Raw genomic sequence first — 11,796 nt, 5'->3', positions numbered from 1 at the left:
GACTAAGCAGCTGAGACCTGAAGAATGGGCAGGTGAAGCTGGGAAGAAAGAATGATCCAGACAGAAGAGATGCATTTGCAGTGGCTTCGAGATTAGAGGCTGGTTCAAGGCAGCAGACAGGTATGGCTGGGGGCTGCGTGGGGGAATGTAGAGAGAGGAGTCTGGAGAATTAAGCAAAAGTCGATTGTGTGACAACTGGAAAGGCTCCAGTAAGAAGAAGAGAGCCATTGATGGCCTAGCACAGTGCCTCATACCTGTAATCCCTGCACTTTGGGAGGTTGAGGTGGGCAGATCACTTGAGGTCAAGAATTCGAGACCAGCCTGGCCAACATGGTGAAACCCTGTCTCTACTAAAATTACAAAAATTAGCCAGGCATGGTAGTACATGCCTGTTATCCCAGCTACTTGGAAGGCTGAGACAGGAGAATCGCTTGAACCTGGGAGGAGGAGTTTGCAGTGAGCCAAGGTTGTGCCACTGCACTCCAGCTTGGACGACAGAGTGAGACTCCATCTCAAAAAAAAAAAAAAAAAAAATAGCCCATCGAAAGGCTGTGAGCAAGGAAGTAATAAGGTCAGATTTGCAGTTGAGAATGATCCCTGAGTCTCGGTTTTCTTATCTATGAAATGAGGCTAAGAATAATAAAATAGAGAATTAAATGAGATAATGTCTGCAAACAGTGCCTGGCATATAGCTTATTATTCATCCAGCTAAGAGGCCCTTCCATTTGTGAAGCTTTGCTCTGTGAGGTCTGTATTACAATCACATTCAGTTATAGCTAATTATTTACTTATATAGCTATCTCTGAAACTTAGAAATGAAATCATCGAGGAAAAAGGCCATTTCTTGATCCTGTCTGTGTTCCCTGTTCCCAGCATAAAGCCTAACACGTATTAGGCTAATGTCACCGGGCAAAGAAAGCATCAAAGTGGCGGGTCGGGCCCTAAGCCCACGATGGGAGATACCAGGTTCGGCCACAAGAGGGCGCATCATATTTTCTCCAAGAGAAGCGGGGCTGCTGATGAAGGACGGGCTCCGGGCCTCCCAGAGACACTTCACCTCCTGGGATCTTACTCTAAGGAAGCCCGGTGCGAAGGAGGTGGCTTTCTCAGGTGGTCGCGCTAGATGTCCAAGGCTTTATGTTCGGTCAGATGAGCTATATAATAAAATGAAAGTGTTAACTGGCATGGACGATAGCTGCTGCCTCCACCGCCACTAGTAGTGATGGTTTTTACTCTGGATGTTTTTCAATTGGAAAAGCAAACTCCGCCTTTTCCTGAGCCGCTTGGACCTTTGTGGAAGAGGGTGGGCTGCACATATACGGGACGGATTCGTATAGCCTTGCACCCTGGTTCCAAATTTTGCAAATATTCGCAGTCTGGGTCACTGTCATCCGGACTGGGAATCCCCAAGACCCGTTAAGGGAGGATAGGTAAAGATCACGACAGGTGAAACAGGTACCTTTGAGTTGGAGAAAAGGGATTGGTTGAAAGCTACCTAGACAACTCTGGAAAGGAAGGGTTAAAAGGAGCCTGCAGATGAAGGAGATGCGAGGGGGTAGCAAGGGAAAGGCAGGGGTGGAAGAGGAAGCGAAAGGGCTGGCGGGGCTCTGGGAAGGAAGGGGTTAACCCGGGCTTCGACCCGGGGAGGAAAGGGAGGAGTGAACACGGGGGAGGTGGGATCTCGGCGCGGCCTCCCCAAAACAACAGGCCGCCCCGGCAAAGCGTGGGTTAAGGGGGCGGGTCCGCGGGGAAGCCACGTGCCGGGGCGGAAGGCTATTGGTTCGCCCGGAGTTGTTTGTGAGTGGCCATTGGCGACGTCGAGGCGCCACGACGAGCCGATTGGCTGGGCGTTGGAATGCCCGCCAGGGCAAGGGTAGGGAGGAGGTGGCCGAACCGCGTCGCTGGGCCGAACGGTGCGCGAGCGCTGCCCGCGCGGGGACCACAACCCGAGTCGCGGCCGCCGCAGCCATGCGCTGGGTCTGGGCGCTGCTGAAGAATGCGTCCCTGGCAGGGGCGCCCAAGTACATAGAGCACTTCAGCAAGTTCTCCCCGTCCCCGCTGTCCATGAAGCAGTTTCTGGACTTCGGTACGGAGTGGGCGGGAGGCGGCTGGCAGCGGAGGCCCGCGAGGCGCTGGGAGGGGCAGCCGGGGGCTAGGGGGACGGAGGAGAAGAAAGGCCCCGAGTGACAGAGAAGGGTTGTTTGGAAGGGTACAGGCAGGAAAGAGTTAATGGGGAAGCAGGAACCGGCCGGGGCCTCTCGATGGGGCTGTTGATGGGAATGGGGGGCATTTACAAGGACGGTCCCGAGGTTTCTTCCTGGGCCTCATGAGGGGTCTTGAAGAGTAAGGGGCAGTGAAGCTGTGATGTTACTGCAGGAAGGGAGTAGGGTGGTATCCAGACGCTAAAGGGTTAATGGGAGTTGTCCTCATGACTGGAGGAGTAGGGGCCCCTCCTCCCACCAGAGGAAACCGGGGGTCTGCTGGTGGGAGTGAGGAGGCAGGGTTGAGAGGTGCAGCCATCTGGAGAGAGACCTGGACTGGGCATGAAGGGTCAGACACCCCTGGGCAGAGGGTGAGATTAAGCCAGGGGCAGTTGGGGAAGGGGGCTCTTTCAGAAGATGCCATTGGGGAAGAGTGCCCTGACTGGTAGATGTCCACCCACAGAAGGAGCTGGACCCTAGCTGCCCCAGTGGGCAAGGACACTTGAAGATCAAATCTGTTCCGGCCTGGCAGCCTTTCCCCAGCTGGGCAGGGGCCCCAGGCACCGTGATGTGGAGTCAAGCCGCCTATACCTCCCTTGGCTGCCCCAGGGCTGCTAGGTCAGGATCACCCACTACCAGCATCCTGGGGGTGGCCCTGGGGCAGGAGGGAGGCTGTGCCAACGTGGCGGCTGAAATGGGCATTGTGTGGGCCCTGTCTGTCTGTGTGGTATTTCCATGGTGCCAGCTGGGGACTGGGGGTGGGGGGCAGTCTCTCAAGAGTTGAGTTGATAGTGCCTAGCTTGGGTTGCAGCTGCGTCAATGATGGGGCGGGAACCGGGAGGTGGCAGCCGAGACATAAGGCACCTGTTCCTCAGGACTTGTCTGCCTGCACCCTTGCCCTGTCTGAGTCTTGAACCTCCCCCAGGTAGGAAAGCCTCCTGGGCCCACCCCTAGCCCCCAGCAGCTGTCCCCACAAACTGCACCCTAATTACAGAAACGTCACAGCTGTGGGGGGCTCACAGTACAGTTTGGTCAACTTGTAGTACTATGGGGGAAACTGAGACCTTCAAAAGGATAATGGCATGGTCTGGGTGACAGAGTTGGAAGCAGAGCCTGATGGACTGGAACCCAGGGCCCCTGACCCCGGGCCAAGGCCGTATTCGGTCCCCCACCCTCTCCATCTTGACGCCAGACAAGGACCGAGGCATTTGGACTCCTGTTCTCGGGCCTGTTTGCCCCAGAGATGGGCATTAAGACACAGCAGCCCTACATGGGCATTCAGGCCAGGCTGGGTGAGGTGGGCTGGCCAGAGACAACACTGGGAGCCTGCAGTGGTGGTCTAGCCATAGCCCCCCTCAGCCAGAGCCCAGTCCTAGGTAGGGACGGGTTTCCCAGGCTCCTTTGCCCCCTTGGGATCAGCCCCTCAAAGTGAGTGTGCTGGGAGGGAAGGAAAGAGAAGTGAGGTGACTGAGGCCAGAGGCAGCTCCAAATGGGCCCAGGAGTGGCCCCGTCCACTGTGGTTAAAGGCAAGCAGGGTTCAGCTGGGGATGAGGAGAGGATGCCACCCCCTGAAGTGTTAGGCATGGGGTGTAGGTGTTTGAGCCCTGCAGGGGATGGGGAGCCTTGCTGTGTGCCCTGGGCAGGTCACTTGCTCTCTGAGCCTCCAGTTAATGAAGGGTTTAGCTGACCTGGCCGAGACATCTTTTGGCTTTCATAGTCTGTGGCTGTGTGGCTCACCCCTCTTTCTCCTGCCAGGATCCAGCAATGCCTGTGAGAAAACCTCCTTCACCTTCCTCAGGCAGGAGCTGCCTGTGCGCCTGGCCAACATCATGAAAGAGATCAACCTGCTTCCTGACCGGGTGCTGAGCACACCCTCTGTGCAGCTGGTGCAGAGCTGGTGAGACCCCTGGCTCAGTCCCTGCACCTCCCACTCCATCGCCAGTGTCCCTGGGCTCAGGGATGGAGTCTCCAAGCTTTTAGCAGCCTTGAGGGTGGGGTGGGGACAGACAGGAGACACCAAAGCCCCAAGAGCTTGGAGTTGCCTAGGATCACATGGGAATCCGAGGCCAGAGCAGCACTGAGGTCAAGCTCCTAGTCTCTGTGTCTAGCCCTCTTCTTACCACCCACCTTTCTCTGGAAACACAGGATCCACCCAGGAAAGCATGGTTTTCACAGCCAAAACCCCAAGTCAGGCTGATGTCAGCATTAGCCAGCAGCCCAGACCTGGAACTCCAGTAGCTGTTAGGCAGTATTTATTTGGGGGTAACTTTTTGGGAAGCAGAAACAAGAAGCAAGTTTTCAAATAAATTACATAACCCAAGCTGCAAGACAGACTGTTTTGGATGTTGGAAAATACTCAGATACACACAAGGATGGCACAGTACCTTCCCGAAGAGCTTTGGAGAGGCAAAGACCAAACGTTTATTGCGCACTGCAGCAGGAACAGAGGGAAAGGCTCAGCAGAGTTCACTCAAGAACTCAAGTTAAGTAACTGGGTGAAATTAGCCAAAGGCTAGTCACGTGAAGAATAAACAAGGGTGTCCCTTGTCACTGGGCATGTAAATAGCTAATCCTCATTGACTTTGGTGGCACCCTTGCAGAAATCTTGGGCTGGTTCTTTTGGACTTGCAGTATGATATAGTTGTGATTTCCTTGTAGACTCAGGAGCATGTGCCCACATGTACTCTGAGCCCAAAGCCATGCGAAGTCACAGCAGCTGCCCTCAGAGGCCTGTGATCTCGAGGGAAAAATAATACTCACCCAGGCAGGGTGAACTGAGTCCAGCATAGTGCTAGGAGCAGGGAGCTGCCAAAGAGTTCGTTTTATTTAAATTAGGAATCCAAACATTATTTTAAAAGAACATTGATATTTTTCCCTCATTGTGGAAGTATAACAGGTTCACTTGACACTTGGAAAATGCAAAATAGTAGATAGAAGAAAATGCCAACCACTCCCCTCCACCCCCTAACCGAACACAGTTCAGTTTCGTCAGATGTAGTGGTGCCTTTCCAGCTCTGTTTTCTATGCACGGACCTGTGGATATGGGGCTTATTCTAATTAAATGAGATACGGTGAGGGGCAGTGTTGTACACACAAGGCTAGGGGTGTAGTGGGTGCACCATGAATGTTGGTTGAACGACACGTTGTGGGGCAGTTGCTATGGACATGCAGAGGAGGTGACCTGTCACTGGACCTTACAGGGTGCCTAGGCAAGCTGAGAGCTAAAAGGAAGGGAAGGGCATTCCAGGCTAAAGGAATAGCCGGGGCAAAGGTGTGGAGACAGGAAGGGGCCTGGCTAAGGTAGCTGAAAACTGACTTTCTGGAGATTGTGCTGTTAGTGTGGGCTGTGAAGAAGGGGTGGAGGCATGAGGCACAGAGCCTGATTTCCATGGAGCCCAAGCAGGTCACCCCTTGCTGTGCCCTGCCTCTCGGAGGTCCAGGACCTCTGAGCCAACCAACACTTCCCACCGTGGGTGGTGTGGAGTGGTGGGAAGGAGACAGAAGGTACCATCTGTTCTCCCTGGCACTCCTCCGGCTGTATCCGGCTACCTGACCTGGCTGCCTCTCCACCTGGTCCCTGACTCCAGGGCAGGACTTCTCAGGCCCCTCCCTGGACACCGTGTTCCTGGGAGAGCTGAGGGATGCAGGAGGAGGGCACAGGGCTGCTGAGCTTCCCATGACTCCCCCAGGGGCCCCTGCAGAGTCCCTTCCTGAAACTCAGTGACACAGATAAGAGATTGGCCTGACTTATTCTTCCGCAAAGCTTGCAAGTAACGTCAAGTAACAGCAGGAGGGAATGAAGTCAGACAAGAGAGAACACTTCCTCAATGAAGGATTCAGCTTAGGCCGGGCGCGGTGGCTCATGCCTGTAATCCCAGCACTTTGGGAGGCTGAGGCGGGTGGATCACAAGGTCAGGAGATCGAGACCATCATGGCTAACATGGTGAAACTCCGTCTCTGCTAAAAATATAAAAAATTAGCTGGGCGCGGTGGCGGGCACCTGTAGTCCCAGCTACTCGGGAGGCTGAGGCAGGAGAATGGTGTGAACCCAGGAGGCGGAGCTTGCAGTGAGCTGAGATCGCGCCACTGCACTCCAGCCTGGGTGACAGAGCGAGACTCCGTCTCAAAAAAAAAGAAAAAGAAAGAAAGAAAGAAAGATTCAGCTTAGAGGAGAGCAGGCTGAGGGATTGCTAAAGCATCCCAACACACTGAAGAGACGGCCTGCCAAGAATGTTTCCAGAGAGAATGAGCATTGGCTACAGCAAGAGAGACTTGAGGTGTGAGGACAAGAAGGACTTCCCGACAGGGTTGAGGTGGCTGCCTGTAAGAGAGTGGAGACCTCTTTCTCCAGGAGCAACAGCCTGCCAGCTGGAATGATGGAGGTGGGCAGGTTCTAGGTGCCTGAGAGGAGGGGGGAGACTTTACCAGGGAGCTTGGCAAGAGGGCCTCTAGCCTGAGTCTGATGAGTAAGGAGCAAACCCTCCTTTCTGGAAAACACAAGAGCCCTCGGCAGATGCAGTTATTAGTGGTCATGGTTCATCTGTGGTCATAGAAATGGAGTTTCTCCTCAGCTGGGGAGAGGTTCTAGGCAGAGTCGCTGTGGGCAAGGTGAGAATTCCTGGTTCTAAATAAACCTGATACATTATTTCAACTCGACAGACTTGTGATAGTGGGCCCTGTTTTGATGGAGACTGGATGGGGAGGGAAAGTCCCAGGTTTGGCCTCAGCATGTGTGACTTTGAAGCTTCATCCTGGGCAAGGCACATGGCATCTCTGAGCCTCAGCTTCCTCATGTGTAAAATGGAGACCCATTGTGTTTGTAAGGGCCAGAGGCCAGCACTAGATGTGAAAAGTGTGCAGAACTCTACCAGTACAAGCCATGTCCCCAGGCTGCCGGGCAGCAACACCTCCAGCCCACAGAGGATGTAATTGTGGTATGGCATCTTGGGCAAGGTAGTAATAAATCATGATAATAACAAAAGCAAACACCTCCAAAGGCTGGCTGTGTCCCAGGAGCTGTCCTAAGTGTCTACGCATATTAACTCATTTCATCTTCACAACCTTAAGAGGTAGTCCTTGCTATCATCCCATTTTCTAGATGAGAAACTGAGGTTCAGAGAGGTGAAGAACCTTATCTGAGATCACTCAGGGACTAGGTGGTGGAGTTGGGATTCGAACCCAGCTGTTGGATTTGGAGACTGGATTCTTGAAGGGAAAGGAGGGAGCCTGCGCTCTGGGCAGTGATGTGGAGTCAGAGATTTCCAAGTTCATGGTGCAAGTCTGTGGGAGAGCAGAACTCACTTTACAAAATTGTTGACAGCCAGTGTTGTTAGAGACAGAAAGGGACAACCCCGGCCCCTCTCCAGGCATGGAGTCTGTGAGGATGTGCTTCCAGAAAATGCAGGGTTAAGCAGGAGCTGCAGAGTAGAATCAAATGACAATGACTCACTGCTGTCACTAACAGGCTCTTTGTGGGGGCTGTAGGTGGGAGGCAAGATGGCCGGCACCTTCGCACAAACCTCCCTTGCCCGTCAGCAAGGTGTGTGGACCCCACACAGGGGGTGTGACTTGGGTGCCCAGGACCTGCTAAAGCCCCACGAGCTCTCCAAACCCGTCAGCCGCTCCTTGCATGACCGGAGCAGGACCGACCACTTACTGCGCATGTACTCGAGGCATCATCTCCTTTTCTATACACCCAGGCCCACGAGGTGTTTACTCCCCTGAACCCCATTTTGCAGATGGAGACCTGAGGGACTTGGTGGCCTCTTTAGGGCATAATCAGCAGCGGAACCCAAAGCTGCCTGGCTCAGAGGCTCCGGAAGCGGGACACCACCATCTCTCCCCCAAGTGCAGCAAGTACCCTCCTTCCCAGCCTTTGCCTTGTTTACACCCTGCTCTCCAGCAGCTGTGGATACGAGTGCACAGGGCACACCCTCGCACACACCCACAGGCACGCACATGCCACATGCATGCAATTACACATACTCCACTGCTGGCTCAGCACCCACTCTGCTCCCACGCAGGGCTGCAGGGCCCTCCTCCCACACTGCCCATTCTCAGCCCCACACTCTCAGCAAGCCCCCTGGCTTCTGCCTGCCTCCCACCCCTCCTCCTTCCCAATCCTGGGGCTCTGGACTGGCTCTGGAGCCCTGGAAAGCAGGGTTTGGGTGGATCTCCACATTACCTTGGGCTGGGCTTGGGAGCTCCGGGTCTCACCAAGGGACTCCTGGGGGCCTTGATTACTGCAGAGGTCAGCAGGCCCAGAGACCCCAGCCTTCCCGCAGGTCCCAGGGAGGGGTGGGGGCAATGCCTCTCCCGCATGTCGGTGCCTGTCTGTCACTGCACCACTGCTTCAGGCCTCTCTTATATAAGCCCAGTTCTCTCTCTGGCCTGCAAGGGGTGGGCAGCCCAGAGGCCAGCACCACTCGTCCCCAGTCTCTCTTCTTAGGACCAAGAACCGGCCCAAGGGTGACATTTGGTGCACCAGGCCCCTGAGGGGCTTCAGGGCAAGGCCAGGGACCTCTGGGAAAATCTTCATCCTCTCCCCTCCCTTCCAAAAGTAGCCCGGGCCCCCTGCCCTGGAGGAGCCCTGGCCCTGTGAGGGAGGCTGGCAGGCGCTGCCTGCTGTCACTCCATGCCAGTGCCCTTTGCTCCACTTCAGTGGCCACGTGACCAGGCCCCATTTCTGCCCTCTAGGGTTGTTGAGCAGCCACAAAAGGGGTGGTGCCAGCAGCTGGGGCACTCTCCCTAAGTGAGACTGGGACTTTGACCGTGCCCACCCCCACCCGCTGCCCAGCACAGTCAGGAAGTGGCTTAGCCTCCCAGCTCCCACCCGCTTCATCCCCACTTGCCCCCTGGGAAGGGGTCCCAGGCCCCACTCTGCAGTGGGTCTCCTCCCCCTCCTCTCTCCACCTGCCCCTAGCACTACCTGTGCGCGGGCCCTCTCTCCCCTGAGAATCATATGAGCATGAAGGTCTATTTTGGGTGCGTTTAGGGAGCAAGGGATTCGGAGCCACACAGACCTGGGAGAGAGGATCTCAGCTCTGCGTGTTAACTTCCTCATGTGTAAAATGGGTCCAGCAGTAGCGCCCACCTCCAGGGTTCTTGCGGAGGTGAAAGTGGGGCAGGATGGAAGCACAGGGTGGACCTGGCCATTGGTACCCAGTAAATGCCACCATCACCATCAGCAGCGGCATCACCATCAGGGCCGGTGTCGGCCGTTGGCCACGTGGTGTAGACTTGGAGTCTGCGAGAGCTAGGTTTGAATCCCAGCCTGCTGCTTACTGTGTGGCCTGGGGCATATCACTAACCTCTCAGTGCTGGTCTCGTTGTCTGCAAAAAGAGGGAAATACCTTGTGCTCATCAAGGCTGTTGGCAGATGAGAGACCCTGTGTGGGACTCGGCACAAGTGTGTGTTAGTGGTCGCTATGTTATTCTCCAGGGAGACAGGTGAGGTCTTAGGAGTGCCAGCCTGATCGTCTGCTGGGGTGGCAGGGATGGTGGTGGGGGCTGAGAGAAAGGCTGATCTTTTCTGCTGTCAGGGCCCCCAGCCCCATCAGCAGCCACAGCTCCTCCTGGGCTCTGTGCAGAGCTCTGGGTAGGGAGGGGTGGGCAGTGAGCTCTGGGCCTGAAACAGCCCCCTTCCTGTGGCAGTGGGGCAGGTCCCCAGGGCATAGGGGCTCAAACGTGCTGTGATTCAGAGCCTACAAGCAGTGGGAGAGTATGAGATGCTGCCTCGGGGCTCAGAGGATGCACGCAGCTGTTGACAATGTTTGAGCCACCAGCCATAATAAGAGCAAGCATTTAGAGAGTGCTCACTATGTGCTAGGCACTGTGCTAATCATCACATGGAATTCTCACCACAAAGCAGTAATAAATAGGTATAACAATCCCCATTTTCCTAATGAGCAAACTCAGGTCCAGAGAGGTTCCGTGACTTACCCAGGGCCACACAGCTCCAAGTGCTTAAAGAGCCAGGTCTGGGTCCAGAGCTCGTTCTTTCACTCTGTTCTCTATCAGGCAAGAGCGAGAAGAGCAGCAATTGCTAGGTTTAAGGGGAAGGGCATTCCTAGCAGAGGGCACTGTGTGAACAGAAGTGTGGAGGTGAGAGTCAAGCAGAATCAGCACTCTGGAGTGGCAAGAGGGCTGGAGACTCAGGGGCTTCATCATCCCACTTACTAGCTATGGGGCTGCTCACGCCTCCCTGGGGGAGGCTGTGCATGGGGCTGATTCCTGCCTGTCTACCTGTTACAGGTTACAGTGAAGGTCAGAGCACTGTGGACATGGAATGAGTCCTCGTGTGGAGGGGCCTTTTCTAGAAACACTGTTGGGCCCCTGGGGCCCTTGGTGCTGCAGGGCTCTAGGTAGCCCCCCCTTCCTCCTGGTTATAAGTATTTCTACAGAGAGAGCCTCTTCCTGCCTTCCCCAAAGGAACAAGCCACATACTGGGCACGTTAGCAGGGAAATAGGTCATGGCTCCCCAGGGCATGGGGCACAGTGGCTCCAGCTTGGTACCATCTGCCACCACAGGTGGGCCTGACTCCCTTGCAGAAGGAGGCCTGCTGCAAGTTCAGGGCTTCTTTTTTGGGGGGACGGAGTCTCGCTCTGTCACCCAGGCTGGAGTGCAATAGAGCGATCTCAGCTCACTGCAACCATTGCCTCCCAAGTTCAAGCGATTCTCCTACCTCAGCCTCCCGAGTAGCTGGGATTATAGGCATGCGCCACCATGCCCAGCTAATTTTTGCATTTTTAGTAGAGACAGGTTTTCGCCATGTTGGCCAGGCTCGTCTTGAACTCCTGACCTCAGGTGATTCGCCCACCTCAGCCTCCCAGAGTGCTGGGATTACAGGTGTGAGCCACCACACCTGGCTGAGTTCAGGAATTCTTGATGCTCCTTTTAGAGCATCAAGCTCTTCTCCTAGCCCAGGGAAAACTGGCCTCCCCATCAGGCCTGTAGATGGGAGGGGCGGCAGGGCATCACCCACTGTTACCTGGCCTTTTGCAGTAGAGTGAGCTTCTCTGGACTCTCCATGGGCCCCAGCCCCACCTGGGGACAGAACAAGGCACACCCACGCCACCTTTGGGTCCTTCCCACCTGCCATTTTAGAATCCAATTGCCTAGGCAGGTGCTTGGCCCAGGGCACCCCAGCTCAGGGATCATTCTGGGAGGCCCTGTGCTGGCCACTCTGTCAGGGGTCACTCTGGGAGGCCTGGGAGGCCCTGTGCTGGCCCCTCTGCCATTGTGCCCACTGGATGCAACAACACCCCGGGGGGAGAAACATTAGGAGCTGTTTCCACGCTGGGGCTCAGAGAAGTTGATGCACCTCCCTGCCTTCCCCCACTGCAGGCGCTAGGTCCAATCTCCCTGCCCCATCTCAGCCTCAGTCTCCTGATCTGTGAGGCCTCTTGGATGGGATCATCTCCAAGCCCCTTCTGAGAGGACTATTCTAGGATTCCAAAGCAAAGGTGCTAAACGGGGGACCAGCAAATTTGAAGTTTTCTTGCATAACTGACTGGGTTGTCAGGGAGACTCACATACAAATGAAATGGATGGAGAAAAATAGTGAGGCGGCTTGTCGGCAGCTCTGTGTGGGGC

The 11,796-nt window shown here is 55.3% G+C and overlaps 1 protein-coding gene across 1 annotated transcript in view; it reads left to right on the top strand.

Moving 5' to 3' along the window:
* Positions 1-1,926: 1,926 nt before the first annotated feature.
* The window catches only part of PDK2 (pyruvate dehydrogenase kinase 2), a gene marked incomplete at its 5' end in the record, with an annotated part of 15,666 nt that continues 5,796 nt past the window's right edge, over positions 1,927-11,796 (top strand). Inside the window, 2 exon segments of the mRNA NM_001133610.1 lie at positions 1,927-2,086; positions 3,957-4,098. Of these exon segments, the coding sequence (NP_001127082.1) occupies positions 1,969-2,086; positions 3,957-4,098 (260 nt within the window).

The sequence above is a fragment of the Pongo abelii genome, chromosome 19 (assembly GCF_028885655.2).
Source record: "Pongo abelii isolate AG06213 chromosome 19, NHGRI_mPonAbe1-v2.0_pri, whole genome shotgun sequence".
Taxonomy (NCBI): domain Eukaryota; kingdom Metazoa; phylum Chordata; class Mammalia; order Primates; family Hominidae; genus Pongo; species Pongo abelii.
Note: the sequence above shows the minus strand (reverse complement) of the source record. Positions and strands in the feature narration are given on the sequence as shown.